Here is a 27,231-nt window from a genome sequence, read left to right as displayed (position 1 = left end):
CTCATCCCCAGGGTGGGGAGGGTCTGAGCCCACACTGTGGGCACTGAGGAGCTGGGTAGGGGAGCCGGGAGCCTGGTTGCTGAGCAAGTCCCCCTCCTCCTCCCTCCCTTGGGCTTCTGGAGCCCTGGCCGCCCCCACCGCCATCTGGTTCCACCAGCAACGCTCCCCCTACTCCCTCCCCCAACTCACTGTGCTTCCTCCCTCACCCTGCTCCCTGAGGCCCCTGCCCCAGGGGGATGGGGGAACTTCAGCCATGGGCCACGTGGCCTCTTTCCCTTTTGTGTCTGCGTCCTCACGGGCCCAGGCCTTGAGAAAACGTGCGTGTGCATATTTTTGCCTGCGCTGTGGGTGCTGTGTCTGCAAGCACACGTGTGCGTGCTTGTGTGAGCACGCGCATGGTCCTTGCCCTGCCCGTGTGCTTGTCGTGGGTGTGCATGGGTATGCGGGGTCATTTAGACCCATGCAGGGCCGCGTCTGGGGTTGGCATGGTGTGAATGCACACTTATGTACCCGGGCATGAGCCTAGGCAGGCCTGCCCACGGGTCTGGAATGAGACCGTGAGCCGTGGTGTGAGAGTACACATGACCCTGCCAGAGGGGTCTGGCCTCACCCACGCAGCTCTCCTTCAGGGCCACCCTGTTTGCCCGCACAAGGTCCTCCTGGGACCCCGCCCCCCAACCCACATGGAGCTGCAGGTGGGGGAGCTGGGGGGGCACTAGCTACACCTGGTGTGTGGTCCAGCCAGATTCATACCTCTCCCTAGACAGATGCAGCTATCAACCCAGCTTGAAGGGAAGGTGGCTAAGTTGCCTGATGGACTAACGGACGTTAATCTTCAGGGCTGGGGTGCAGGGGGTACGGAGGTGGGTAGGGGTGTGACGCATCCCTGGTGACCACCATGGGTGCTACTGGGTTGAAATGGCAGGATGCAGCAGCAGGCAGCTCCCTTCCCTTTCGGGCCTCCATGGGCCTGTGACTGGGGCAAGGCTGCCCCTCCAGGGTCCACCTGCCTCTCCCTGCCCACCACACCCCAGCCTGAGAGGCCACGGCTTAAGAAAAGATCTCTTTATTCCACGTCGTCCGATATTTTTACACAAGTAAAATAAAATGCATATCTCTATATACCGCGATCCGGGTGGGAGGTGGCGTTCTGGAACAAACGCTCCGCCCAACCCTGTAAACATGACGGGGTGCAGATGGGGTGGGCGGGCGGGACGCGTCCATCAGGGAGGGCCTGCTGCCTGGTGCTGGCTGGTGGCGCCGAGGGGACCCCGTATGTACACACACCTGACTGCTGAGAAGGGCCTCCCACTCGGTGGCTGGTCAGCAGGGCCTGAGCACCGTCCACAGCACCAGCGCGAGGCCCAGCGGGGCCAGGCTGTGGGCGAGGCTGGGCAGGGCGCCCGAGCCCTCTGCGTCCCCGGCCCCGCCGCCCCCGCTGCCTGCCTGGCCCAGGCGGCACTGACTGCGGGTGCGGTTCTTGCGGGAACAGCCTGGCTTCCGGCGAGGGCCAGTGGTGGGGGGCCCAGGGGGCTCGGAGCCCTCAGGCCGCATCCTGCTCAGTGGGGGCTCGGCCGAGCCAGGCAGGGTCCCAAAGGGGGAGTCGTTGATGTGCCGCGGGCCAGAGCCGTTGCCCGGCGGGCTGTCCCCGGACGGCACCCGTCCCTTGAGTGCATTGCCGGCAGAGGCCGGGCTCCCAGCCTCAAACACCAAGGCCTTGTCTGCGGCATCGGGCTGGCAGCACTTGGGCAGCCCCAGAAGCTCTTCGTCAGCAGGCCTGCCAGTCCAGACGGGACGCGAGGGTCGGGCCACCATGGCGCAGCCCTCCAGGTCAGCGGCGGCCAGGCGCTTGAGGTCACGGCCGGCCAGGCGCAGGGGCAGGCTGCAGAGCAGCTCAGACGAGGAGCCACGGAACTGCTGCAGCCAGGCCCAGAGCGGGCGTGCCCGACAGTCACACACCCAGGGGTTGTCATTAAGCCGCAGGTACTGCAGGCCGCGCAGGGGTGCCAGGGCCTCAGCTGGCAGTGCCGACAGGTTGTTAGCAAACAGGTAGAGCGTCATGAGGCGGCCAAGGTCACGGAAGGCATGCGGGTGCACGCGGGCCACGCGGTTCTGATGCAGAAGGAGGCGGTCGAGGCTGTGCAGGCCACGGAAGGCGCGCTCGGGCACACTGGGGATGCGGTTGCCGTGCAGGAAGAGGTGTGTGAGGTTGCCCAGGTCGCGGAAGGCGTCATCCGGCAGCGCCTGCAGCCCGTTGTCCTGCAGGTAGAGGTACTGCAGGGCAGCAAGGCCGCGGAACAGCCCGGGGCCGAGCTCCTGCAGGCCACAGCGGTCCAGGTGCAGGGTGTGCAGGCGGCTCAGGCCGCGGAATGTGGTGGGGTCCACGGCACGCAGTTGTGCATTGTCACTGAGGTCCAGCTGCTCGAGGAGGGCCAGGCCGCTGAAGGCAGCTGCGTCAATGCGGGCCAGCGCGTTTGAATGCAGCCACAGGATGGTGAGGTTGCGACAGGCACGGAAGCTGGCGGCGGGCACGTGAGCGATGCGGTTGCCATGCAGGAAGACGCGCTGGCTGGCGGCCGGGATGTCGGTGGGCACGGCCAGGAGGCCTTGCTGCGGACAGCTTGTTGTCACCTTGGGCTCATTGTAGCATACACAGGCCCCTGGGCACGGGGCTGCCACCCGCCACGCCTGCAGCCACAGCACCCAGGCCAGCAGCTGGCTCCCTGTGGGAAGAGGAGACGGTGGTTAATGGGCTGAGGGCCCCGTGAGGCTGGTGGGCATGCTGGAGCCAGGCTGGCCCCTGGGATCAGTCCTTGGGATGGTCTTGAGCAGGGCCCAGGACATGCTGTCAGCCCTGAAGACTCCGGGGCTGGGATCCTTGTTCCGCCTGCCACATGGAAACGACATTGCTGAAACCTACCAGGGGGTTCCACACTCCGCACTGGGCATCCTCACCTGCAGATGCCCCACGCCACCCTGCCCAGAGCCCAAACATACAAGCTGACATGCTCACACCAGCCACTCGAGGTTGGTTGGATCACCACCAAGGCCCCCTGGAAGCCCTCCTGAGATGGACACTCAAGCCTGCAGACACCTTCTCAGTACACCAGGGAGCACCGCGGGCCTGCCCACCATCCCTGTCAGCCCTGCCCCATTAGCCAGGCTGGGAGAGAAGCCCTTGGTAAACACAAAGGACCAGGTCAGCTGAGCTCACACAGGGCTGAGGCTCATGCCCAGGTCTGCCAGGCAGCCAGCTGCCGGGCTTCCAGCTGCTTCTGCAGCAGCTCCTCCTGAGGGCCCTCCCAGGCTGCAGGAAGGTCGGGGTGGGGGGGAGGGTGCACTGGGGCTCAGACTCTGTGCCCTGTGCAGGCCCCCTGCCCAGGTTCCCAGAGCCCCTAAGGCCCGAGGGCTGCCCGGATTCTGAGGAGACCTCACCATGGCACAAAGCTGTGCTTTAATGAAGAAACCGCAAGGGCCTCAGAGCCGCGAGCCACAACCCCTAGCAGCCCTCCTGTAGGGGGTCTGGGTCCCACCAACACAGGACACGAAACTTACAGGCACCATGGGCTCCAGAGCAACTCTGCTCTTACAGGATCAGGAGCCTGGATGCCCAAGGGCGGGGGCAAGGGAGCCAGGCAGATGCAGCCCTGCCCGCCCCATAAGCCCCCTCCAGGCAGGCTGCTCCCTCCTCCACACATCCTGACTTGGCATGGAACTCCTCCTGCAGCCTCCTCCCTTCGGCCTCATTCTCTGCTTGATCTCCTCCCTGGGTGAGGAGCTTACTCCTTCCCACCAATCGATGCCTGCACAGTTCCTCCTATCCATCCCCCCTCCCTCTGCCCCACCACCATCTCCAGGCCAGACCCACACAGGGCCTCACCAAAGACCTACACTCTTGGGGCACTGCATCCACCCTGGTCTCCCCACTGGGGCCACACAGCCAAATATGAAGCTCACTGCCTCTCATCCCACCATTACAGCCCCCCTCTTCCAATGTCGAAGGTTCTTTCCTCCTTCAGGAGCAAGTCTATTAAAACGTGAATCCCCCTGGGAGGGTTATGGCTTATCAGCTAACACCTTCGTTGACAGATAACACCTGCATTGACAGCTAACACCTTTCTTGGCAGTTAGCGCAGAGCAGGATTCCGCACACAGGAGGCCGGCTGAGGGCTGGGGCTGGAGCCGGGTGGGAGGAAGGACGGGACCACGGGCCAGCTTCCCCCTCCCAGACCTGTGAACTTGGGGCCCCCCATTCACGCTGGGGCTCTCGCCACACTGGATTCTATCTGGGCCGGCACAGATGCATGCCCCAGGCCCAGAGCCATAGCAAGGCCAGCATGTTTCATGATCATAAACAGTCTGCCCTCCTGGACTTTGGTCCCCAGGATATAGGCACCCACATCCTGGGACTCATCTGTCCCTTGTGTTCCATCAGCCTCCCCAGTGGGGCTGTTTGTTAACTGCCCGGTAAGGATTGGAGGGGGGTCCAGAGAGACAAGCCTGGTATAGAACTCCCCATACCCAGGACACCCCTCGCCAGGCTGGCCATGCCCAGGAGGCTGTGAGGGCCCCTCAGCCTCCTGTGCTACTTAAACTGCTGACATCCTCTGCAGGCTCTCTCCTGATGGGGCTTCTCAGGGAAGTCGGGCCTGATTATGCCAGCTCTTACCCCAGCGTCTCACCTGTCACTACGCTCTGAAAACAGCACTTCCTGTCCCCGAGGACTCACGGAAGAGGAAGACGTGGGATGGGGTGGGATGGGGGCTCCGGGTACTCACCAGGCCGGGCTCTGGACTTCACCACCACGGATGGGCCACGTCACCAACCGTGCTATGTCACAGGCATGCCAATGTCATCAGCCGCACCTGGCCACCCCAACTGGGCCACACCACCCAGCAGGCTATGTGGGCAGCCACCCGTCGTAACCATGTTTGCCACCATCTGAGCTGGTCCTCCCCGCTGCCAGGCAGGCCTGAAGCCATGGTCTGGGAGCTGGGCTGGTGTCAGGTTCAGCTGACTTCCCCAGAACCAGCTGCTCCTCCAGCCTCCAGCCCTCCCCTGCCCAGGCCCCCAGCAGGCTGTAAGCCACGTGCTTGGGGTACACCCACTCCAGGAATGGCCCAAGCGAGGCTCCAGGGCTGAGCTATGCCATGGGGATAAGTGGCAGAGCAGCAGTGTGGCTCGGCCCTGCTGGGAATCTGGCGTCAGACATGGCTCCATTCCTGCTGAGCTGACCGCTTTTCGGAAGCCAACTTCTGAGGGTCGGTCCCTCTGCACGGCTGTGCTGTCAGTGCAGCGGCCAGTGGTGGGCTTGCTTCTTGCTGCAGCCTCGGTAATTGGCTCCAGTCTGGGCCCCCTTGGGGCCTGCCTGCTGGTCTCCATGGCAACCCCTCCGCTGAGCAAGCAGAGGGGGCATCTTTTTATGAGATAATCAAACTCAACTTTGCGGCCTGTGTTCCTACTCACGGCAGGGGCCCTAGGGACACAGGAGGCCCTGCCAGGTTTCGGGATGGTGATCCCTGACCCCACCCCAGGGGCTGGAACCAGTCACTCATCTAACCCCCTCCGAACCCTAAAAAGTGCCCCTGCCATCTGGTCCCCCGATCCTGTCCCCTAACCTGTCCTCCTAGCCCATCCCCTCAGTCCCACCTCCCACTTGTACCCAGCCTCCCTGGGCTCCTGCTCTCAGAGAGCATTCAATACCAGCTCGCCTCCAAGCACATGACAAGGAAACAGCCCTGCCCCAGCCCCGGTTCACTCACAGCAAAGGCACACTCCCGCACCAGGCCGCCTGGCCCCCTGAGCCTCGCACAGACTGGAGCCGGTCCTTTTCCTGACTTCCTTGGGGCTGACTCGGGCCTCCTCTTTTCCTTAGTCCTCACCTCAGAATGGCCCTGTCAGGTTAGGGGGCTTCTCCAGTGCCCTACCCATGGGTTCATGGGAGGGACTCCCCCTTTAGCTCAGTTCTGCCTCAGGAGCTGTGCTGATGGCACAAAGGCCACCACTGGGGAAGGACTGGCCATTTCTGCCTGGGAGGCTGTGGGAGGGAGGCAGTGACTGGCTTCTGCTCAGGGCCTCTCCCACTAGGGCAGCTGGACAAAGCAGGAATGACCACTAACGAGGCCGTGTGGCCTAAATCCCATCAGGTCTGGGTGTGGTCCCAAAGAGCACCTACATTGCTGCCCCTGTGCTGGGGCAGCAAAGGGCCCAGGTTCTCCTTCATGGGCACTGCAGGGTGTGGGGGGAAGGAAGGGGAGGAGTAGGGAGAGGAGCCAGGAGGGGCGGGAGACTTCTGGGGACTCACCAGCAGCCGCAGGAGCCAGTGGGCGGGCGGACAGGCAGCTGCTGAGGTCAGCAGCTTGGGAGCGGAGATTGCCAGAGGCTATAGGTGTAGGGGAGGTCTCTGCTTCCTTGCCTTTACTTCTCTCGGGGGTCCCCTAGCCCCAGGTCCTCGGGGACCCTTCTGCTGCCGCCTGCCGCCCCCACCCCATGAGGTCATAGATACAGCACAGGACTGGCCACCTTGTTTGCTCAGTGCCCTTGGATCTCCCTGTGGCAATAGGGTGGCAGAAACACCCTATTCTAGGGGGGCAGCATGAGATTCTACCAGTTGGCATAGAAGGCATGAGTCAGAGCTGCCTAAGAATCCATTTTCTTTATAATATCACAAGCCCATTTTACAGATTAGGAGACTGAGGTAGAGAGCAGTTAAGCCCCGGATTGCTCCAACCTGGAGATGGTCCAGGAGGAAGGATGGGCAAAAGAAGGGGCCACATCCAGCCAAGCCAGGGATGGAGCCCAGGCGGCGAGGGTGTAGGCAGGTACCAGGGGTACATAGCACCCTCCTGGGCCATCTGTGGCTGGGAAGGGACATCTCCAGGGAGGCTCTGAGTGGCTGCTTGCCGCCTCCCTCACTCCCAGAAGACTGGGGTGAGTAAGCTGAAAGAGGGGAGGTTACACAGCTGGGGCACAACCAGGACACTGGTCAGCTCAGGACCCTCTCGAGCACCAAGAACGTCCCCAGAAGGGTCACGTCACAGACCGCAGTTACACGGCAGAACGAGAGGCCACAGCTCAGCACACCAAGGCCAGAAATAGCTCTGGGAGGGGGTGGGGGGCTGGTGGCATTGACACATCGTAGAGGGTCAGGGCACCCCAGCAGTGCTGTACTCCCTCTTTCCTGTCCCGTGCCTGTTCCCCAGCCCTGCCAGCCCTCCACCAGTGATGGGCTCACCCCCCACTGTCCATTGGTCCCCTCCTCAGTCTTCACTCCTCGCTCACATTCACCTCCCAACTTTTAGACCATGTGCATGCCCTTGGCGTTTCCCTGCCCCCTTCCTTGGCTCCGGGGGGCGGGGGGAGGAGAGGGGCAGCCCACCCGTGAAAGGGCCTGCCTCTCCCAGGGGTATGGCTGCCAGCCCCCACTGGCAGTCATGCCCCTCAAGGCCCCACTCCTTATTGATCTTCTCGGGGTAGTAGCTGCAGGGGCAGGCCAGCTCGATAACAGGCAAGGTCACCTGTCAGGGAAGGAGGGCACTGGACCCAGGGCTGAGCAGTTCCAGCACGCCAAGCTGCATGCAGTGGGGAAACTGAGGCCCAGCGTAGGCCAAGCGAGCAGGAGCAGCCTCCTGAATGCACCCAGCACCCAGGTGGATGGAGGGCCGACAGAGGTCTACTGAATCCACCTAGGAGGCTATTTTGTTTTCCTATCTTACAGGGGGGTGAAAATGAGGTTTGGTAGGGGAAAGCACTTGCTCACAGAACCGGGACTAATAGGATTCCCAGCCCCATGGTGTCTAATCACTAAAAGGGCTTTCGTGGCAGTAGGGAGTTGAAGCTCCCCCTCCCCACCTTCCCATTACCCCCACCTCCGAACACAAGCTACGTTCCCCCTTAAAATTTCCAGCTGACACAGCACCTGGGAGCGCCCTGGGTCCCTTTCAAAGGCAAGAAACCAAGGCTGCCAGGGGAGGGGCCGGTCCACCTGAGAGCTTGAGGTCTTGGGTGCACAGCTTGCATTAAGGGTATGTCCCCGAGGGGATCCCGCACGACAGGGGCCCCATTGGATGCTGTCAGCGTGAGACCAGTCCCGGGCTTATAATGCTGACCATAGGGAGTCACCCTGCTGCACGGCACGTGCCACAATGGGAATTTAAGGGACCATGGAATCCCGCCCTGGCTCCAGACATCAGGGGGACACCAGGGAGGGGCACCAGAGCCCACTGCCAAGGTGAGCATCCAGGCAGACCCTCCGATGGGTGGGATCCTGGGCCCTGTAATCATGCCTTAGGAATCCATCCTTGGTCAAGGCTGGCCTGCTGGAACTGAGGGCTCTGGAAGCTCATCCTGTCTATGTTTCCATCTGAAGCCCACCTCTCTTGGCCCCTGCCCCAGGGAGCCCTACACCAGAGGCTGATGATGTCGGCCTCTGGAGGCTCTGTTTACCTGAAAACCCACCCAGCATGCAGGACTCCCTCCCCCCACTGAAGGGATTCAGACAGCAACCTCTCCTTCGCAGGTGGGCATCCCCTACCCCCTCCATCGAGACCACCAACAAACACCCATTGCCCAGTTACCTGGAGAATCTGTTTCCACAACGTCTCATCAGTTGGCCTCTCAGCTCATTCAATCTGGTGGCCAGCGTGGGCTCGAGTCCCGGAGGATGTGAATGAGGTATCAGCCGGGGGCCAATATGGCCCTGGTCTGCCCCGGCAGGGGGCGCAGTTCAGGAATGGGGCTCTCCCAGGGTTGGGGCCTGGGACCTGCCCTGCCACGTACCTGCCACCATGCCCATCTGCCCTCCCTGACCCCTTCCCCCTGCCAGCTCTCACCCAGAACTGGGCGCCCAGCCCCACCCCAATACACCTCACCTCCTCCCAGGACCCTGCATCTATCTGATACCTTCCCAAAGTTTACCGTCCCTGTGAGGCCCAGAGAGGGGAGAGGGGACTGATAGAGCCTCCAACAGGCAGACACAGTGCAGGAGTGCACTCTTGGGTACACTTGTCAGAATGTACACCAGGGGTGCGTACAAGAGTAACACCCACCGTGGGCACACGCTATGGGAACACACACTTGGGGTGCACGCTACAGGAACACACAACAGGCGTACACTTCTGGGCCTTTGGCTGCCAGGGCCTGGGTGGGTCAGGGCACAGTGGGTGAGTTGGCCATATAGCAGAGAGCTGCTGTGATGAGGCCAGAGTGGGACTAGACCGGAGGGTGCGTCCCCACCTGCTCAGGAGCCTGGGCATTTGTCAAACATCACGGGCAAGGCAGGCCGGTGGCCTCTGTATGACTGGGGTTCATTCTTCTACGAGGTGACAAGTGCAGGTCTCGGGGGGCGTGCAGCCCCTCGCCTCCTGGGATCCACCAGTTCCGCCCCTTGGCTATCTGTCTCTGATCAGCCCTAGTCCCGTTTGGGGGGGGGTGGTGCAGAGCTGGATTGCCGCCTACCTGAACTGTCCCAGGACAGCTGAGCTCTTGCAAACACTCTGAACAGGGCAGTCAGGCCTCGGGAAGGGAGGTAAAGAATCAAGGGTGCTTAGGGGCTTTGTAACTGAACTGGGGTGGTGAGGTCAGGGGCAGCACCTGCTGAGGCCATGGAGAGGCCCAGTGGGGGCTGGCGAGGACCTCTGGACAGAGACAAGTGGGAAGGGCCACAGGGTCTGGCCCTTTTCAGGGGACAAGTGTTTCCAGAGGCAGTGACGAGATGCTCCCATTTGGGTCACCACTGGCCAGGGCACTGTGTCCAGGTGACCAGAGTGAAGCCCCTGTCTGAGCCAGTGGGTCCTCATGCCTCCTCTTCCATCAGCATCTGGCAAACCAGCCTACCAGCCACCACCTATCTTTGTAAATAACAGGTTATCAGCATACGGCCATACCTGGGTGCTTACTGTGCTGCTCTAGCGTCCCCACAGCTTAGTGGAGTAGTCCCCACACGTGGTGTGGCCCACAGAGCTGGCATTGTTTGGGATCTGGCCCTTTAGAGAGACAGTCTGCCAACCTGGCTTGTGATTGGAGTACGCAGAGTACCTGATGCCTGTGGGTACTGCCACTCTCACCCTCATGGTGGTCCTACAGAGGTCACTTGAAACCCTGCCCCCCCGCCCACCTAACGAAAAGTAAACCAAAGGTCAGAGAAGGCCACTGTCTTGCTGAGACCACATTGCTGGGATGGACAGAGCCCCTCTCACGGGGCTGGAGGGAAGGTGACCCACAAATGGTGTGTAGGTCAAAAGAAACACAATGATTTTGCTAAAGAGGCCTTTGAGGGACTGGTGATCAAACACGCGTTAAAGAGGACGCTTACAACACACTCGGACAAAGCCGGCTGTAGAGGAGGATGTCCTCAGGGTCTGGGGTGGTGGGGGGAGGAGGCACTGATCCACATGGCACCTGCTTGTGCTGCGGGAAGACAATCTTGGGAGGTGATCTTGGAGTCTCTGGGCTACAACCCCCTCCATGCCAATCCCTGTGCCCTCCTCTAGGGGCTCTGTGGCCAGGTCACACGGAGGCCAACCCACTGGTCCACTACCATCAGCCTGTCCACTTGGGCTGGGAGGAGGGGACATGGCAGGTCAGGTTTGAGGCACTTCTCAGGATCAAAAGGTCCAGGCCTCAGCTGACATAATCTTCCCATCTGAGAACAAAGAAAAAGTACAGGTGGGATGAGTCCGTCAAGAAAAGGAGAGAGGCACAGAGTGTAGGGGCCTTCTTGCAAGCAGGCTTCCTAGACCATTTTGTGGACCTCTGGCCAGAATCTTGAATGGAAAGTCGGTCATGGAGGTCTATGATCTTTTTTTTTTTTTTTTTTTTTTTTTTTAAGATTTGATTTATTTCAGAGAGAATGAGAGAGAACGAGTGTGAAAGAAGGGAGAGGGTCAGAGGAGAAGCAGGCTCCCCACTGGAGCAGGGGGCTGGATGCAGGACTTGATCCTGGGACTCCAGGATCATGACCTGAGCCGAAGGCTGTCACCTAACCAACTGAGCCACCCAGATGCCCGGAGGTCCATGATCCTTGTCACCGATAACACTATCATCGTCATCACACCAGTCATGGGCAAGTCCCTCAGACCACAGGCAGTTCAGAAGCAGCCTGGGACCAACCTGAGGCCAGGCTGGAGTGCAACCAGCCTCGCACAAGGGTGGGGAGCCCCAGAAGTAGGTGAGCAGCGGGACAGTGTGAGGTGGGCACCAGACACCCCTGAGGAGGGTTGTAGCCCAAGGATGCCCATTCCAGCTTCAGTGCCTTGGCCAAGTCAGTCTACACAGGGCCTGTACCAGGTGACAGGGAGGAAGAGGGGAGAGATAGAGCCCTTGGCTTCCCTGTCTCCCAGGACTGCTCAAGGCACAGACTCCCTGAGGTCTCATGACATCCCACAGCACAGCAAGGGGATGACCATTGACCCCACTTCCAGACAAGGGCACTGAAGCCTAGTGAGGTGAGCTGATCGTGTGTACCAGCTGAAGCCAGGGGACAGGATCTCAGAACCCCTGAGAGGCCAGCTGCTGAGCACACCCCCACGCTCTGAGCAACTTGGCCCCCACGCCCCTCATTCTCAGCCCAAGCCTGTTGTTCCCTGAGCTAGTGGGCTCTGGGGTCTGGTAGTCCCAGGCTCAGAATGAGGGCTCTGTACCCCTTTGGGTAGTGGCTGTGGAAGCGGCTGGCCAGCTCTGGGTCTGTCTCAACACCGTGAGATCTGGGGAGGACAACAGGCTAGCACCAGCCTTTCCGGGACCCTGAGATGCCTCCAGCTCTGTGGCTGGTGTCCTGCCTCCCCAGAGGACCTTCGGTCAAGTCCCATCTCAGGTGAGGAACCCACGGTGGTGAGGCCTATAGCTCAGAGGTGGCATCCCAGAGACATCGTGATTGGTAGCCTGGCCAGACGGTCCTGCTTTGTCCAGGAGAGGTGGCATCCAAGTAGGAGGAAGGTATGGGTGGTGGGCCCAGCGGCGAGGCTGTACACTGTAAGCTTGCCTAGAGCCACCATTCCATCCCCAGCTTCAGGCTCAGCCTCAGTGGAGTGAGGAGGCTCCCAGACAGGCCTGTGCAGCCCAACTTGAGTCATGAGAGAACCCTACCTTGCTCAGCGTGGCCTCAAGTTCTTGCTGCTTCTCAAGGAACACTGGTGGTTCCTTGAGATTTTCCTCCTTGGTGGTTTTCCTTGGTGATTTTCCTCCTTGCCCACCCACCACCTGTGTTACAGACAAGTGGTCATCCCCCCTCCTCAAGAGCCAAGATGATGATGATGAAGTACGTGTTAAGAAGGGCAAGGACCAGGGAAATGGGGCTGCTCCCCTGGAGAAACATCCAGAGAAAGGGACTCCATCGTGGGCTTCTGGGGGTGCTCAGGGTAGCCCCTTCCTGATCACCCCAAACCTGCCAGTTTATAAGCCCTGCTCTTAGCAGTGCTTCCCTAGAACACACGACCAGAAAACCAGGGACCTGGAAAAAACTTGAAGGCAGACAATAGGGAAAACAACTGTAGAGGAAGCAGAGACAGTACAGGGAATAGATAAAAGTCAGGGGAAAAATCTAATCAATGTCCTCTCAGGGATAGAAGGAGATTTAAAACAAGAACAGGGTGCTATGAATAAGGAGCTCTGAGAAAACAAGAAGAGTAACTGGAAGTTAAAAATAGAATTACTAAAATTACTAAAAAAAAAAAAAAAGAAATCAATAGAAGAGTTGGAAAACAAGGTCAAGGAAGTCTTCTAGAAAGGAAAACAGAAAGAGAAAGAAAGAAAAAAAAATTGACGAGATTCAGAAGACAAATATAGGTCAAATATCAGAGAAAATAGAGGAGAAAAAAGTTATCAAAGAAATAATACCAGAAAATCTCCCAAAGCTGAAGACCCAGCCCTCCACTGGGCAAGTGTCTAGCATAACAGATGACATTCACAATGTGATTTCAGTCCCCCAGGGGTCAAAAGAGGTCCGAAGCTCCCAAGGGAAAAACAATGTGGCATAAGACCTCTCTATAGAACACTGGATGCCAAGAAGATAACAAAATGGCAATGGTTTCAAAATTCTGAGGGACTTTCTTTTCTTCTTTCTTTCTTTTTTTTTTTTTAATATTTTATTTATTTATTTGACAGAGAAAGACACAGCAAGAGAGGGAACACAAGCAGAGGGAAAGTGAGAAGCAGGCTTCCTGCCAAGTAGGGAACCCAGTGTGGGGCTTGATCCCAGGACCCTGGGATCATGACCTGAGCCGAAGGCAGATGCTTAACTACTGAACCTCCCAGGTGCCCTGGGACATTATTTTCAACATGGAATAGGTTTGCTAATATATGAGGACTCACAGAATGATTCTTCACAGTGAATTCCTTAGAGAGTTAGTTGGGGAGGTGCTTCAGCTAGAGCTAGGATATAAACCCAGAAAGAGGAAAATGTGGGGCCCAGGAAACATTGGGTGATAATGGCAGTCCTGGGCAGTTATGAGTAAACCACAGCATGCCTGGTCCATGTGGGGACAGCAAGACAGCAAGGCCTGGGGTCAGACCTCCCTGGAGTTAAATGAGACACCCAGTAGAACACCTGAGGTGGAAAGAGAAGGCACATGAGGGTAGTAGATGGGACATCGGAGAAAAGACAAAGTCAACTGTAAACTCCAGGGAAACCAAAGGCCATACAAGAGCAGAACGGTCACCAAAGTACCCCGGGCTCCTCCAACCTGTGGTGGGGTGGTGAAGCGCATTTATGTGACTTCGGTTGGAAAACACTATGACTAATGGTGGTGAGACAACCCCACTGGGAAGTATGCTAGGGAAGAGGGAGCTGGGGTAGGAGCCATGGAACTATGAAGACAACCACTTGGAAAAACAGGGAACAGAGCAACAGTGGCTGCCTTTAAGGAGCCCTTTTAACAGGGGCTGGGGCAGAGCAAGCCAATTCTCAGACTAGCCCTAAAGGACTGGGTGCAGGTTTTAACTTTGAGCAAGATATGGTTGACCATTTTATCTTTTCAAAATGACTGCATATTTGGTGCTGAAATCTCAGAATTAGAAATAAAAAAGAGAAAATAAAGTGTAACCCCCATCTCCTAAGTACACTTGATGGGACAGCTTCTGGCCTGAATATTCAGCTGAGTGCTCAGGCCTCCCACATCTGGACAAAGGCCCACCCCATCTCCTTCTCATCTCTGCCCAGTTCACAGACATGAGACCCCCCCCCACACCTCAGACTGAGGGCCCCCCAAGAGCAGGGAGCCCAGCAGATAAACCTGGCAGGGGGCTGTGTGCACATGGGGCCTCAGGAGTGGGAGTCTGTGGCCTCGGGGAGGGCTTGCCCTGACCTTGGCTGAGCGCAAACAGGCTTTCCTCAGCTTCAAGAGCCCCAGTTGCGTTTCTGCCACCGAACCCGTGGCACACAGGCAGGGGCGACGTGAATAAGTAATTGCTCTTTTATTAACGAGTGATAAATTATTCCTATATGATTGTGTGTGATAACTCTTCCTTATTTGAAATCAATTTGGGATGGAAATTGTTGGCGGCTTCTCACCAGTGAGGGTGGGAGGACCAGGCGCCGCCGCCTCCTGGAAAAGCAGGTCAGTGTATTTCGGCTACTTCCTGAGGTTGATGCGCCAGGAGCTGGCGTGTGGAAGGGGGTTGGCTGCCTGGGGGGCGGGGGCTAGGTAGGGCGGCCTTATTCCCCAGCACCTGCCCCTGAGACCTGGGAGGGGTACGGGCAGGTGCTCCTGCTTGGCCTCTCCCCACCTCCAATACCTGCCGGAGGCTCCCAAGAGGCCCAGCCTACCCCACTTGACGCCAAAGAAGGGTCAGGTTGGGGGAGGAGCCCCTGAAAGCCCAAGCCCTGCCCCCATCTTCACTCCCTCCTCCCCCGGCTCAACGCTCCCTCCCAGGCCAGGCTGCAGGAAACCAGGCTGTGCCCACCTCTCCGCGCTCCTGTTTCTCCCCAGCTGCCTCCCTGCCACCCCCAGCGCGGAAGTTACAGGTCTGAGAGGCTGGGGCACCGCCTAAGCTCCGCCATGTTGCCCAGCTCAGCCCAGACACCAGACACCAGGGACCTTGACTCTCAGGTCTGGCTTGATCAGCTGTGAACTGGAGAGCTTGGGTCTGAAAACCTGACAAATCCCCAGGGCTAGAGGCATTTGGTGGACTCAGGGTCCCTGATACCACCCCCCACCTCCGTGCACTGCCAGGGCGCACCCATTTCACCATGCACCCCGCTTAGCAGGTGCTTGCTTCCTTCTGTCGAGCCCCTCAATGAGCTGTGCTCTGGGCTGTGGGCTCCACAGGGACAGGAGCCACAGCTGGTGACCAGCACACACCATAAATGTTTGTCACATAGGAGTGTAAGAAATGTCCACCACTACAGACAGGAAAGTTGCAGACTCTGTGAGGCTTGGGGACAGCGTTCCCCAAGGATGTGTTTGGAGAGTCCCCAGGAGAGTCTATGGGGTACCCACGTCCCCATAGGGGCAGGGCAATAGCACCTGGAAGCCAATGCCAATTTCACCTGTATTACAGAAAGGTTTTTGTCTCCCCCAGATTCCTATGTTGAAGCCCAAACCCCCAGTGTGATGGCATTTGGAAGAGGGGCCTTGAGAGAAGGGAACCCTGAGGAGGTCATGTGGGTGGGGCCCCCATGATAGAATGAGGGCCCTTATAAGAAGAGATACTGGAGGACTTGTTTTCACAATCTCTGCATGGGGACATGGCGAGAAGGTGGCCATCTGCAAGCCAGGAAGAAAGTTCTCACCAGAACTGGACCGCGCTGGCTCCCCGATCTCAGACTGCCCGCCTCCGGAACTGTGAGCAAATAAATTTCTGTTGTTTAAGCCACCCAGTCTGCAATATTTTGTTATGACAGCCTGAGCTGACTAATACAACTTCTTTCTTACATCTCTGATATGTCTTCCCAGATTTTTTCCAACACACACGAACCAGTAAAATCAGGAACATTTTCAGTTTGGTTTGTATGGTCTCCTGTGCCAACGCTGGATGGGGCAGCCCTGCCCTGAGAAGGGTGAGTGAGGAAGTCCTCTGTCAGGGGGAGCCCCCTTGCAAGACCTCCCCATGCCATGGGGTCCCTGCCGACCACAGCTGGCCCTGTGGGATGGCTGGAGAAGGCCAGGGCTTTGGTGCCCACTCTGCCTCCCTGGGGACTCAGGTAGGTCTTCCAACCTCTTGGGCTCTGTTCCATCACCTGGAGAATGGGGATAATCTCACAGGGAATGGAGAGACCACACAGCCCACACAGGGCTGGTATACAGCGGGTACACTGGAAATGCCTGGCTCACCTGTGGGATCATCTCAGGAATGCTGTATGTCACCCCCGGCAGGGAGCCACCGTCCCCACCTGACAGAAGGGAGCTCAAGTCACAGCTAGAAAGGGCATGCTCGGTTGTGCCTTTGCTCAGACAGTCCCCCTTTCCAGAATGCCTGCCCTATTCCCAACACATTCCCCTAGAAGGGCTCTTCTCCTCAGAGTCCCATCATGCCAGCCCTTGGAGGCCTTCCCAACATGTTCTCCTCTGGCACCACAATCACATTCAGTCCTGTCCCCAATGCTGGACTCGACTCTGATGGGGCCACTAAAGGGAGCAGGTAAATAAGCAGAGTGAGCCCTAGAGACTGGCCAGGGTCACCGCTCATGGGTTCTCACTAAGGGTTACATGGCGGGGGGAAAAGCATCAGCTAGGCCTGAGGGTTCTCGCGTGAGTGACATGCCAAGCCAGTCTTGATCCCACCTGGGCCTCGGGGAAATGTGGGGATAGTGCACTTAGCGGTGCTGGTGTTGGCCACCAGGCAGGGCCTGAGGGGGAAGGTCTTCAGCCCCTCACTCCCTAATTGCCACCACCTGCTCTAGGAACATACTGCAACCCCCCATCCGCCGGGGTCCCCTTGTCTCTGATGAGGAGGGTCATGCCTCTCTCAGGCTTCCTGTGATCTGGAGTGCAGAAAGAGTCAGCCACGGCACTGGGAAGGGCTCTATGGGGACCCTGATGTGCATGTGCACACACACACACACACACACACTGCCACCATCCACCCTGGGCCACCCTGGGGACTGGGCCGTGGCTCCAGCAGCAGGTAAAGAATGGAGTCCATTAGGGCCACCATCTGTCTCAGCCGTGATGGGTCCTCTCGGTGACATCCAGGAGGTATGTAGATGGAATATCTTTATGGGGAGAGTTTTTCTTTTGCCAATTTTCGAACAGGAAGCCAGACACTTGTCACACCTGTCCCCGTGTCAGCCTCTGCCTGACATAAATTGGGGCTGAGGCAGGGAGATGAAAGACAGCCTGGACACGACCGGTGTGCAGTGGCCACGTGTCATATGGCCGGGAGCACAGAGAGCGGGGGCTGGCCTCCCACTGGGGCTGGGCGGGGGAGGGGCAGGCCACTGTCCACTCCACCCTATCTTTCCAGCCTTAGATCCCCCCCAAACCCCCCTCTCGGCTCCCCTCTTGGCCCCCACAAGCTCCTCACCTAACTCCCATCTCCTCCTCCTCCTGCCAAAAGTCTAGGCCCAGCTCAGCAGTCCCAGTCACCCGGCCTGGAGTCCGCTGTCCCAGAGTTTCCTGTCTTCTGCTCCCCCTAGGAGCTCCCCCAACCTAGACCAATAGCTCTAATGTCTCTTTAAGACCCAGGGCCAGTGTGACCTCAGGGCGGAGGCCTAGCCTTCAGAGTCCTCACTGCACCCCCACTAGCACTTCTTTCTCCTGGGACCCTCATGGACTTTGGGGTATCTTCCTGGGACCTGAGGGGCCTTGGGGGGCAGAATGCATCGCAAGAATCTAGGGGTCCCTGCTGCCTAACACAGGGCTGGCCTGAAACTAAAGGCTAGAAAACACTTCACCAAGAGAATGGAAAGACAAGTGACCCTCTGGGACCTGCCCAGGACCAGCCCCCACTCCCAGGGTACATCTTTTTTTTTTTTTTTTTTTTAAGATTTTATTTATTTATTTGACAGACAGAGATCACAAGTAGGCAGAGAGGCAGGCAGAGAGAGAGGGGAGGAAGCAGGCTCCCTGCTGAGCAGAGAGCCCGATGCGGGGCTTGATCCCAGGACCCTGGGATCATGACCTGAGCCGAAGGCAGAGGCTTTAACCCACTGAGCCACCCAGGTGCCCCTCACAGGGTACATCTTGGTACCTGGCTAATCCCCTGGAGGGTGGGGAGGGCTCTGCCCAGGGGATGCTGGGGGACCAGTTGCCAGGCCATACTCCAGAACCACATCCCAGGGTCCCCCTCAGCTCCTCCATCATCCCTGTCACCCATGCCATGGGCTAAACAGTGCTCACTGCCAGGGAGAGAGTGACAGTCCTGCATCTTCCTCAGATGGCCCTGGGGATCTTGGCCTCAGCCCCCAAGGAAACCTAGGAGCCCAATTCCCACCAGGCTCATAGGCCACTGCCTCACACAGCATCATTCCTTGGGAGGCCCCATGGATCCTGGGGGTGAGGGCTGGGCAGGGCTGTGACTAGGCAGCACTGTGCTCTCTAAGGACAAGGAGGGGGCTGAATGTGTCCTGGGAGACCATGGAGGCCTCGAGCAGGGGGGCTGAGGGAAGTGGACAGTAGAGAGCTGCGAGAAGCATGGGGCCGGGCTCTGGGAAGGGTGAGGGCAGGGCAGAGCATCAGGGCCCACTCCCAGTTCCTGGCTGGGGTGTGCTGTGGTGGCAGGTGAAGGCCTGTGGAAGCAGGTGGGAGAGCTGGGTGTGAGCATCCAGTGGGGCCCACGGCCCCCCCAAGACTGCGAAGATGTGCCCAGCCCATTCTGGTGGCTGGCCAGGACTAGCCTTTCTCTGTAATTCTGCTTCCAGCTACATTGCTGGGGATGGAAGGTGCTTTCAGGCTGGTAGCCAAACCTAGGGGGGCAGATGGCCCAACCTCTGGCTGCCTGCACTCCACCCCGCCCAAAGACCACACGACACCCCTTCCATCATAACACAAAGCTGCTGCAAGGTGAACTGTAGGGGCAGAAGTCTCCACATTGTGAAGGCAGAGGGACCTTGAATTTCCTTCTGAGTCGGTATGGGGTGACCAGGACCAGTGCCCACCTGCCCCAGGGTGGGACTTGGAGACTACTCACCTTCTGGGGGCCCCAGATGCCCCTCCAGACTCCCCTGCCACTGGCCCTGCCTGGACTTTTGCACATCCCATCCCCAGCCCACCACCAAGTGAGGAATGGCGTCCCAACCCTATTCCTCACTTGGCTCCCCATGGCATGAATGGATAAGTCACAGATTCCCTTTGGGACAGGCAGCAAAGACCCTCATGGCAGGAGGACTGATGGGGGGAGTGGCAGGCCCAGACAGGGGTTCCTGCTCTGTGCTTCCACGGCTCAACTGAGTCTTCTGCTCCAGGAATCACAGTGGCCCACACATGCTTCTTTACCCTGCTGCCCAAGTTCCACCATATACCACCCCCCTCAGGGGAGGGCAGCTGTAAGACTTGATAACGTCCTGTTATCCCCCCCTGGAAGGTGGGGACCCCATGACCCACTGAGGGCCCTGGATGTACCATCACCAACCTCCATCTCCATAGGAAGTTCCAGCCTAGAGCAGCGGGTCCCACCTGAATAGGACCATCAAGCTCCCATAAGGGGCTGGGCCTTGTGGGCTGCATTCAACACTGATTCCCCCTTCAGAGTTTCCTGTGTGACAGAAAGACTCAGAAGGTGACTGACATACCCAGGTGCTCAGCTGGCTCTGGGCTAAAGCCAGGAGGGTCCCAAGGCCAGACACTGCCTGCCCAGGCTTTACCTGGAGGGCTTCCCCCATCGGATGGCATCTCTGTCTCTCTTTAGAGCTATGCCTTTGGTCATCTGAGTCCTGGAGAGGGGCCGCCTTCTTGTAGCCACCTGGGACAGCTGGGCTGCCCCTGACGACTGGCAGCCATCCCCGGGGGCCAGGACTGCCAGCTCCTGCGTCACCTGGGAGCTCACTTCCTGTGTCCCAGTGCCAGGCCTCAGCTGGACTCAGGGCTGTGGAGATGGGAAGGCAGGCACAGGTGTGCATGGCAGGTGCTGAGACCAGGGAGCTGGAGGCCTCCTCTCGTGGGGGTGGAAGAGGAGGTTCCCAAAGGAGACTCCTTGGCCCAGGCCCTGAAAATAATGGGGGCCCCTCCTGGGGTAAGACATGGGAGAGTTTAAGCAGGAGGGGGCCTGGCTGGCAGGCCACATGTTTTAGGAAAGCATCTCAGAACCTGAAGGGAGGACAAGTTGGCAGGCAGGCAGCTGTGGGCGTCTGTGACCATGGACCTGGGCGGGGACCGGTCCGCAGCAGGCCCTCACTGAGGCATAAAAGGGAATGGATTTCCCTGGAACACAACCTGATCCTGGACGGGCCTTTGGAGATGGGAGGCAGCCAGGACCCTGGGCCTTGGTGGGTAGATATTGGGACTGGAGGGGCAGGGGGTACAGGGGTGATCAGCACCAGACCGACTGGATCTGGGGGACTTGTGATTCCACTGAAGTCCAGCTACACATGCAGGGAAAATATATGTGGAACTGCTGGGTGGGGGACAGCCTAGGGGCCTGGCATACAGCAGGGAGGCAGTAAATGCTTGCTAAGCAATCACTGGGACCTGAGGGCCACAGCAGAACTCAGTGACAGGCCAAGCAGGGCCTCAGAACTGGCCTTGGTGTGTGGGTGGGGAGGCAAGAGAGTCTGGGGGACTCTGGATTCCCGGATGGTCTTGTGCCCCCCATCACCACCTCACCTTCCATGTTGACTCACTGACCCTTGCTCTTTACACAGCACCAACTGTGTGCTTGGGGCTGCGACACGATACCAGGAGCCAGCCACCTAGCCCCCATCTCTCTCCCCCCAGAGTCCAGCACCCTACACACCTCAGGCTCAAGCGTTTTCCCACCCACGAAGGCACTGAGCCAGAAGCACCACCTCTGGTCAACAGCCGTGGATTACGGATGAAGCCTCTGGTGACCAGGAAAGGGCGGGTGCTGCCCAAGGTCACACAGCGAGCCGGCGCTGCACAGGCTAATGCAATGCCTGCCCAGACTTGGGATGGGGAGACTTCTGGCAGGTCTCTGAGCCCGCCCCATCTGGGCCCTGGCAGGAGGTGAATAAAGGCAACATCTCAACAAGGTCACAATAGTTGGGACAGATGGAGGACATGGCGCTGGGACGAGGCAAGAGAGGGGCAATCCGAGAAGGCTCCCTGGAGGAGGTGAGGAGCCCAGAACCCTGCCTTGGCCTGAGCCCCTCGGCACTCCACCCCCTTCCTCGATGGGCCCTTCACTAGCTTCAGCCTCTGACATTTCCCGTGACATTTGCTGCAAAGAAATAGAGTCATAAACCCAAAGGTTAAATTTGCACATTGCCTCACACTGCCAGGAGAAGTGTGGTCCCTCCACCCACCAGGTGCTGTGGCTGCAGGGTTTGTGTAGGATGGCCCGCCCATTCCTGGATCCCTTACTGGGGGCCCGAAGGTCTCCCTCCCAGGCCCTCTGAGAAATCTCAGCCACTGTTACCCAAAACAGTTTCTGGGCACACCAGTGCCCGAAGTATGTCGCATAGGGGTGTCCTTCAGAGGTCCTACCCGATCTGTTTGCAAACCCGAGGCCCCCAGACACCCTGCGGTAAAGGAGATCTGCCCGTGCCACCTAACCCAGCCAGTCCCAAATTTGCTTGACCGCGAAACCCTTGCTCAGTCGCCACCAACATTCTGTAGAACTTCAATTATGCGGAGTGTGACCTGTGATGGTCGGTTGGGAACGCCTAGGTGCTGACCAGAGAGCAGAGGAGCACACCCAGGGAGCTGGGTGGGCTGCTTGAACAAAGCTGGGTCAGCTCCTGACAACCCAGACTTTCCACTCGGGCTTCCCACATCACTGCTGGCCCAGCTCCATGTGCCTGGGCCCCAACAGGGCTCGTAATCTGCCCAGCCCACCTGAGCCAACCCAAGCCCCTGGCCTTTGCCCAGACAGCACCTTCCATGGCCCCTCCAGAAGGTCTGCCCATAGTCCGGCCTTTCAGCTGTACCTCCTGGGCCTGGCTGCCCAGTCTTTGGCGGGGGTAGGGTGGGGGGTGTCAAGCCTGTAGGATGGTGCCGCATGGCCCATCCTCCACCCTCTGAGCAGAGCAAGGCAGTGGGCCCATGTGGAGACAGGACCGTCAGGACGCTGCAGGGTGAAGGCAGAGGTGTGTGAAGGGGGCAGAAGAGAGGCAGCCAGAAATCCAGATGCACAAAGGCCATCCCCAGAGTCAGAATCCTGATCAAAGCCCAGAAGCAGATTTTAGGACTTGCAGAGCCCACCCATGAAATGTTGGGAGGGAGTGGGCATCAGGGCCTGCCGCCTTTGCAGTGGGGACGGGGTGCCTGTGGCCAGGCCTACAGTGAGGACAGCGGGGGCATGGGCTGAGAGCCCCTCCCGGGGGGCCGGCCACCAGACCATGGATAACTTGAGAAGCTGAGGCAAGTTCGGATAAATAAACGATGGCGAATCCTCAGGAAGGGATTCCACGTACACCAGTAAACCCATGATTGCACAAGAATAGTTCCCGATGTGCAAAGTGTTTAAAATACAGCGACAAAAGAAGAAACTGCAGCACACAACACCCGGCCGGGCCCACACGCTCCGGTGACGGTTCGCGGAGAAGCAGGGTGTGTGGACAGCGTGCCCACCCTCTGGCTGGGCTTCTGTTTTTGGCTCTGGGACCACCTGTCCTTTAAAGCATTTGATCCTATCAACTCAGGAGGGCAAGGATCACATCCCTGTATTTGCCTGGCTCCAAATAGAGTCTGACAGGCTAAGGACAAATGAACGAGTAAATGAACGGATGTCTAGACGTCTGGAATGGGGCAGCTGGGTCACAGGGTTGGGGGACACCAAGGGGTGTTTTCAAGGGGTTACCTTGAGAGGGGAAGTGGGGGGCTGAGGGGCCAGTGCTCCAGTACGGCTGAAGGGATGGGGTAGGGGGGTATGGGCAGCCAGGCCGGCTCCTATGGACCTTAAGGCCCAAGCCCTCGGTAGCCACCAAGGGACAGGCAGCCCTCCCTGGGACAGGCACAGTCAGAGGTCAGGGTCCACCAGGCTGAGGGCGGGGTGGCAAGAACTCGTTAGGCAGGCACAGCCAAGAGCCCATGGAGGAGCCCCACAGCAGGGCCCAGGGGCAGGAGTGTCACACTCATACCCGCTCCCCTCACACTCCCTTTCATTCATTCAAAGCCATTCACTTATTCATTGTGGAACTCCTTTCCTGGTGCTCCTGTTCTCCTAACCCCTTTCCGGCTGCACAGACTGAGGCTCTGTGGAGACTCTCTGGCCACAGGCCCAGAAGAGCAGGAAATGCAGCCCCGGGGGATGGGTTCCTTCTGCCTCCACCAGCCGGGACCCTCCCGGTGCTGCACCAGCTGCCATGGGCATCCGTGCCACAAAGCGGTGGATTTAGGTCTGGGGCAGGGAGCAAGGAGGGTCTGGAGCCAAGAGGCAGCACTGGCCACCGGGAGCACCGTGAGCCCGAGTCCCCTGGCCTGGGAGCAGCAGATGGAGAGGGAGCTTGGAGTCCAGAGAGCATGGGGGAACCAGGGCCGCACGAGGCTAGCCCCCAGTGGTCTGTCACTCACAATGAGTAAAGGCAAACCTGGGTCTTGAGCCAGCCCTCAGGTTCCTCAGACAGCAAGACTCCCTCTTCTGCCTTCCAGAGCCCTAGCATATCCTGAGGTGGGGCTCTTCTACAGACACTCCCATAAGTCCTCTTGCTTCCTGAGACGCACTGGGCCCTCTCCCCTACCTTTCATCTGAGACTACAGGGAGAGGGCCAGTCCCAACTGCAGGACAGCCAGCTGGCTGTTAATCCTCACATAGAGAAACTGAGGCTCAGATGTTCTGCAGGCTTCCTGCTGGTGAGAGGCAGAGCCGCTTGGGAAGCACACGGCTGGCCACCCCCCACCTTTTGCAGTGCTCTCACTTCCTGCCCCCCAACTGCCCGTCACACCTTTCAACTCCCCTATGACCTCTATGTGCCTTTGTTTCCCCATCTGCAAAGAGGTGGAAAAGAGGTCCGGTTGGCAGTGCAAGAGTTCTGGGAGGACTTCCATTTGTGGGAGTCACTGCCTGGGGTGGTGTGTGGGGGGATGGGGGGGTGACGTTTTGGGTATTTTGAAGTAAAAAACACTGGCATCAGAACCCTGATTCCTGGCCCGTGTCATGGGTGAGAAGGCTGAGGCACACGGAGGTGAACTGTCATACCCAAGGTCATACCAACAACGGGTGGCTGTGCCAGGACCCAAATCCAGGAAGTTCTGTGATCCCTGCCCTCTGCCAGGTGGTTGTGTGCTGACCACCACCTGGCTCAGTCTGTCCCCTGGAGCTTGCTTCTCTCTCACCTTGTTTGGCTTAGAAGAGAGGAGCAGCCAGCCCCTTAGCCTACCTGGCCATGGGGCCCAACCTCTGGCCTACCCCTCTGTTTCACCCCCACACATTCTAGAAGGATGACCCACTTGTCTCCATTCTCTAGACAAGGACACAGATGAGACCAGTCAGGGTGGCCCCACCTCTCTAAGACCCTGGCCCAATGTCCTCCTCACTGCAGTGAGAGTGGGTCACCCACACCCTTACTCAGTACCCCACACAGCACCTGAGCCCCATACAACACCTGAGGCAGGTGACCTAACACAGAATCCCTTACTGATAAGGCTCCTACCACGGAGAGACTGAGCCCGGAGGGCAGGGCCTTCCTGAGGTCACCCTGGGTCAACCTCAGGGTGGACATACACCTACTCCCCTTGGGCTTAGTGGCAGTGACTACAGAGCATAGAAGAAGGGTCTGGTCTCTTTGTCACTGTGTTGACCTCCAGGTTTGAAATGGGCCTTCCCTGCCCAGGTGAGTCCCTGCCCCCATCAGCCTCCATTGCTCCAGCCCAGGGGGCAGGGGAAGAGGGGCTGGGAGCCCTTTGGCCTCACAACTTGGGCTGGGTGCCCTGAATTATCTCCCTGGCACACACCCCTAGTGCCGCTGCTAAGGATTTGGGTAAAACCTGCTCACAGTCTGTCTGGGTGTACGAGGGCACCCACACTGGAGGCAAAGACCCACACAGGGATGTGACCACAGGCACATACGGGCATGTGTGCAGAGACACACACGTGTAGAAGCATAGACACACACACACACACACACACATACACACACACACACAAAGACCCAAGGGGCTGTGGAGGGGAGACTCCCAGGACACGGGCAGAAGGCAGACAGAGGGGGCCATGCTCCCGTAGCCGGATTCTCACCCCTCCATCTGTGAGCTTTGGCTGCCCAGAGCCTCCCCCTCAACACATGTGCATGTAGGCAAGGAAGCGGGTCCGCTAAGGGGCCCCAGCATGTGCCAAGTGTGGGGACCACAGCAGGCATGCTATGTGCACGCATGTGTGGCTGTGGGCGTGCAGGCGGGGGCGAGGACATGGATGTGCGTCCACAGCACGCGCACGCGCATGTGTGTGTGTGTGCACACTGGGGCAGCCTGGCATGCATGTGCACACGCGGTGTACAAGTGTGCAGCCCTTGTAGACACGTGCACGTGCAAGGAAACGTGTGTGCCGCCTGCGGCACGGTGGACATCAGCAGGGCGGTCTGGGTGGGCACCAAAGGAGCACTCTCCAGGCAGGGCATGCCCAAGTTCCCACCCAGGAGGTCCTCCCCTCGACCCCCCTCGCCCAGACCCCTGTTTCAGGGCCTCGCAGCAGGGAGCGGAAGGCGTCCCATGAGGGCTGCCAGGGAGGGGACGCTGCAAGCCCCATCACTTCTGGAGCCTCTTATCTGAGCACCCCCCCTCCCGGGGTCCTCAGGCTGCGGGTGGAGGCTGCTAAGGCGGCCTCTTCTCCACCTAGCCAGCCCCCTGGGGGGGCAGCTCTGGGTCAGCTCCGCCCCCCACGCCCTCTACGGTCGCCAACGCCCCCACTCATCCTGCTGCGGCCTGACCCCAGAAAAAACCAGAGGTCCTGAGCGGAGTCCTCCGGGCAAGGGTGGAAGCGACCCGATACCCCCACCCCTGCTTGGTACCCACGTTTCTGCAACCCTGCTCATTAACCCCTTCGAGGCCGGGACGCTCCGACGATGGACCCCGCCCTTCTAGCCGGCAGACCCCACCCCTGCCCCGATCGGGCGTCCGGGGCCACTCGGCCCCGCCATCCCTGGCCCCGCCGCCGCGGCCAACTTTCCCGGGAAGCGGCAACTTTTCTTGCTGCCGCGGGCTCCGCCCTCCCGGGGCCAGGGCGCTCGCGGCCCCAGCCCGGCGCGGCACTGCGGTGGCCCTCACGGCCGCCCAGTGACCCTTATGCCTGCCTCGGAAGCCCCGGCCTGGCCCTGCGGCTCTGGGAGGTGCCGTCCCCACCGTCCCCACCCCGCCGGCCCGGCTCGGGTGCGGAACGGCACTCACCTCCGGCGGACGCCCTCTTCATCTTAGGGGTCGGGCGGGGCGCGATGGGGACCGAAAGTCGCTTCGGGGCCGGCGCCCGTCTCCCCGCGGCCGGGTCCGCATCCAGGCGCCGCCGCTCCGGCCCGGCCCCGGCCCGGCCGCGGGACGAGGCTGGACGCGCTCCACTCCCCGGGTCGGCTGGGCTGGCGGGGCCGCGGGCGCGGAGGGCGAGGGCGGTGGCGGCGGCGCGGACTGGCGGGGCGCTCGCGGCGCGGGCCGGGAGCGGATGAATGTTTTATGGGATCATGTGGTTTGACGCGCGAGGAATCCGCCCGGTCCCCCCCGCCGGCCGGGCCGGGGCGGGGCGGGGGCGGGGCGGGGCGGGGCCTCGAGGCGGGCGGGGCGCTCACCTGGGCGCGGGCCGGGCGGGGTGCGTTAAGGGGTGCGGGGCGGGGAACCGGGGAGGGAGTGTGGGCGGCGCGGGGTCCCGGGGCACGCAGGCCGGGCCGCAGGAGGCGTTCAGCCCGCCCGGTGCACCGGCGCCGCGCGGCCCCAGACAAAGGCGGCGCATTTCTGAAGAGGCGGCGGCCCCTGCAGGCGGCCGCGGGGATGGCGGCGCCAGCGGTAGCCGGCTGGGGGCGCTGGCCCGAGGGCGTGGGCCCGAGGGCGTGGCGGCCTGTGTGGGGATCCCGGATAGGTCCAGCCATCGGTAATGACTTTGTCCCGAGGCTTAGGGATCGGGGCACACCTCTGCCTCTGCTTCCTCGCTTCACTAAATTCTGGAGCCTCCCCGCCCAACGGCAGAACAACCTTTTGCTAGAGTAGGATTGCTCCATTTTTCAGATAGAACACTGAGACTCTAAGCTCAACAGACTTCTGAAGC

General features: G+C 59.6%; 1 protein-coding gene across 1 annotated transcript; it reads right to left on the bottom strand.

Moving 5' to 3' along the window:
- Positions 1 to 1,050: 1,050 nt before the first annotated feature.
- RTN4R (reticulon 4 receptor) lies at positions 1,051 to 26,640 on the bottom strand. Its single transcript, XM_059139481.1, has 2 exons — positions 26,370 to 26,640; positions 1,051 to 2,723 (listed from the first exon to the last, which is right to left on the bottom strand). Exons 1-2 carry the CDS (start codon positions 26,389 to 26,391, stop codon positions 1,324 to 1,326), a joined length of 1,422 nt encoding a protein of 473 aa, XP_058995464.1. The 5' UTR covers positions 26,392 to 26,640; the 3' UTR covers positions 1,051 to 1,323.
- Between the last annotated feature and the right edge of the window lie 591 nt (positions 26,641 to 27,231).

The sequence above is a fragment of the Mustela lutreola genome, chromosome 11 (genome assembly GCF_030435805.1).
Source record: "Mustela lutreola isolate mMusLut2 chromosome 11, mMusLut2.pri, whole genome shotgun sequence".
NCBI classification, from domain to species: domain Eukaryota; kingdom Metazoa; phylum Chordata; class Mammalia; order Carnivora; family Mustelidae; genus Mustela; species Mustela lutreola.
This window is presented reverse-complemented; position numbering and strand designations above follow the sequence as displayed.

Bases quoted from the DNA above. Each gene is read 5' to 3' on its own strand.
- RTN4R (XM_059139481.1), bottom strand. From the start codon at position 26,391: ATGAAGAGGGCGTCCGCCGGAG. The intron at 2,724-26,369 runs GTGAGTGCCGTT...CTCTTCCCACAG, and splicing joins GAAGAGGGCGTCCGCCGGAG to GGAGCCAGCTGCTGGCCTGG.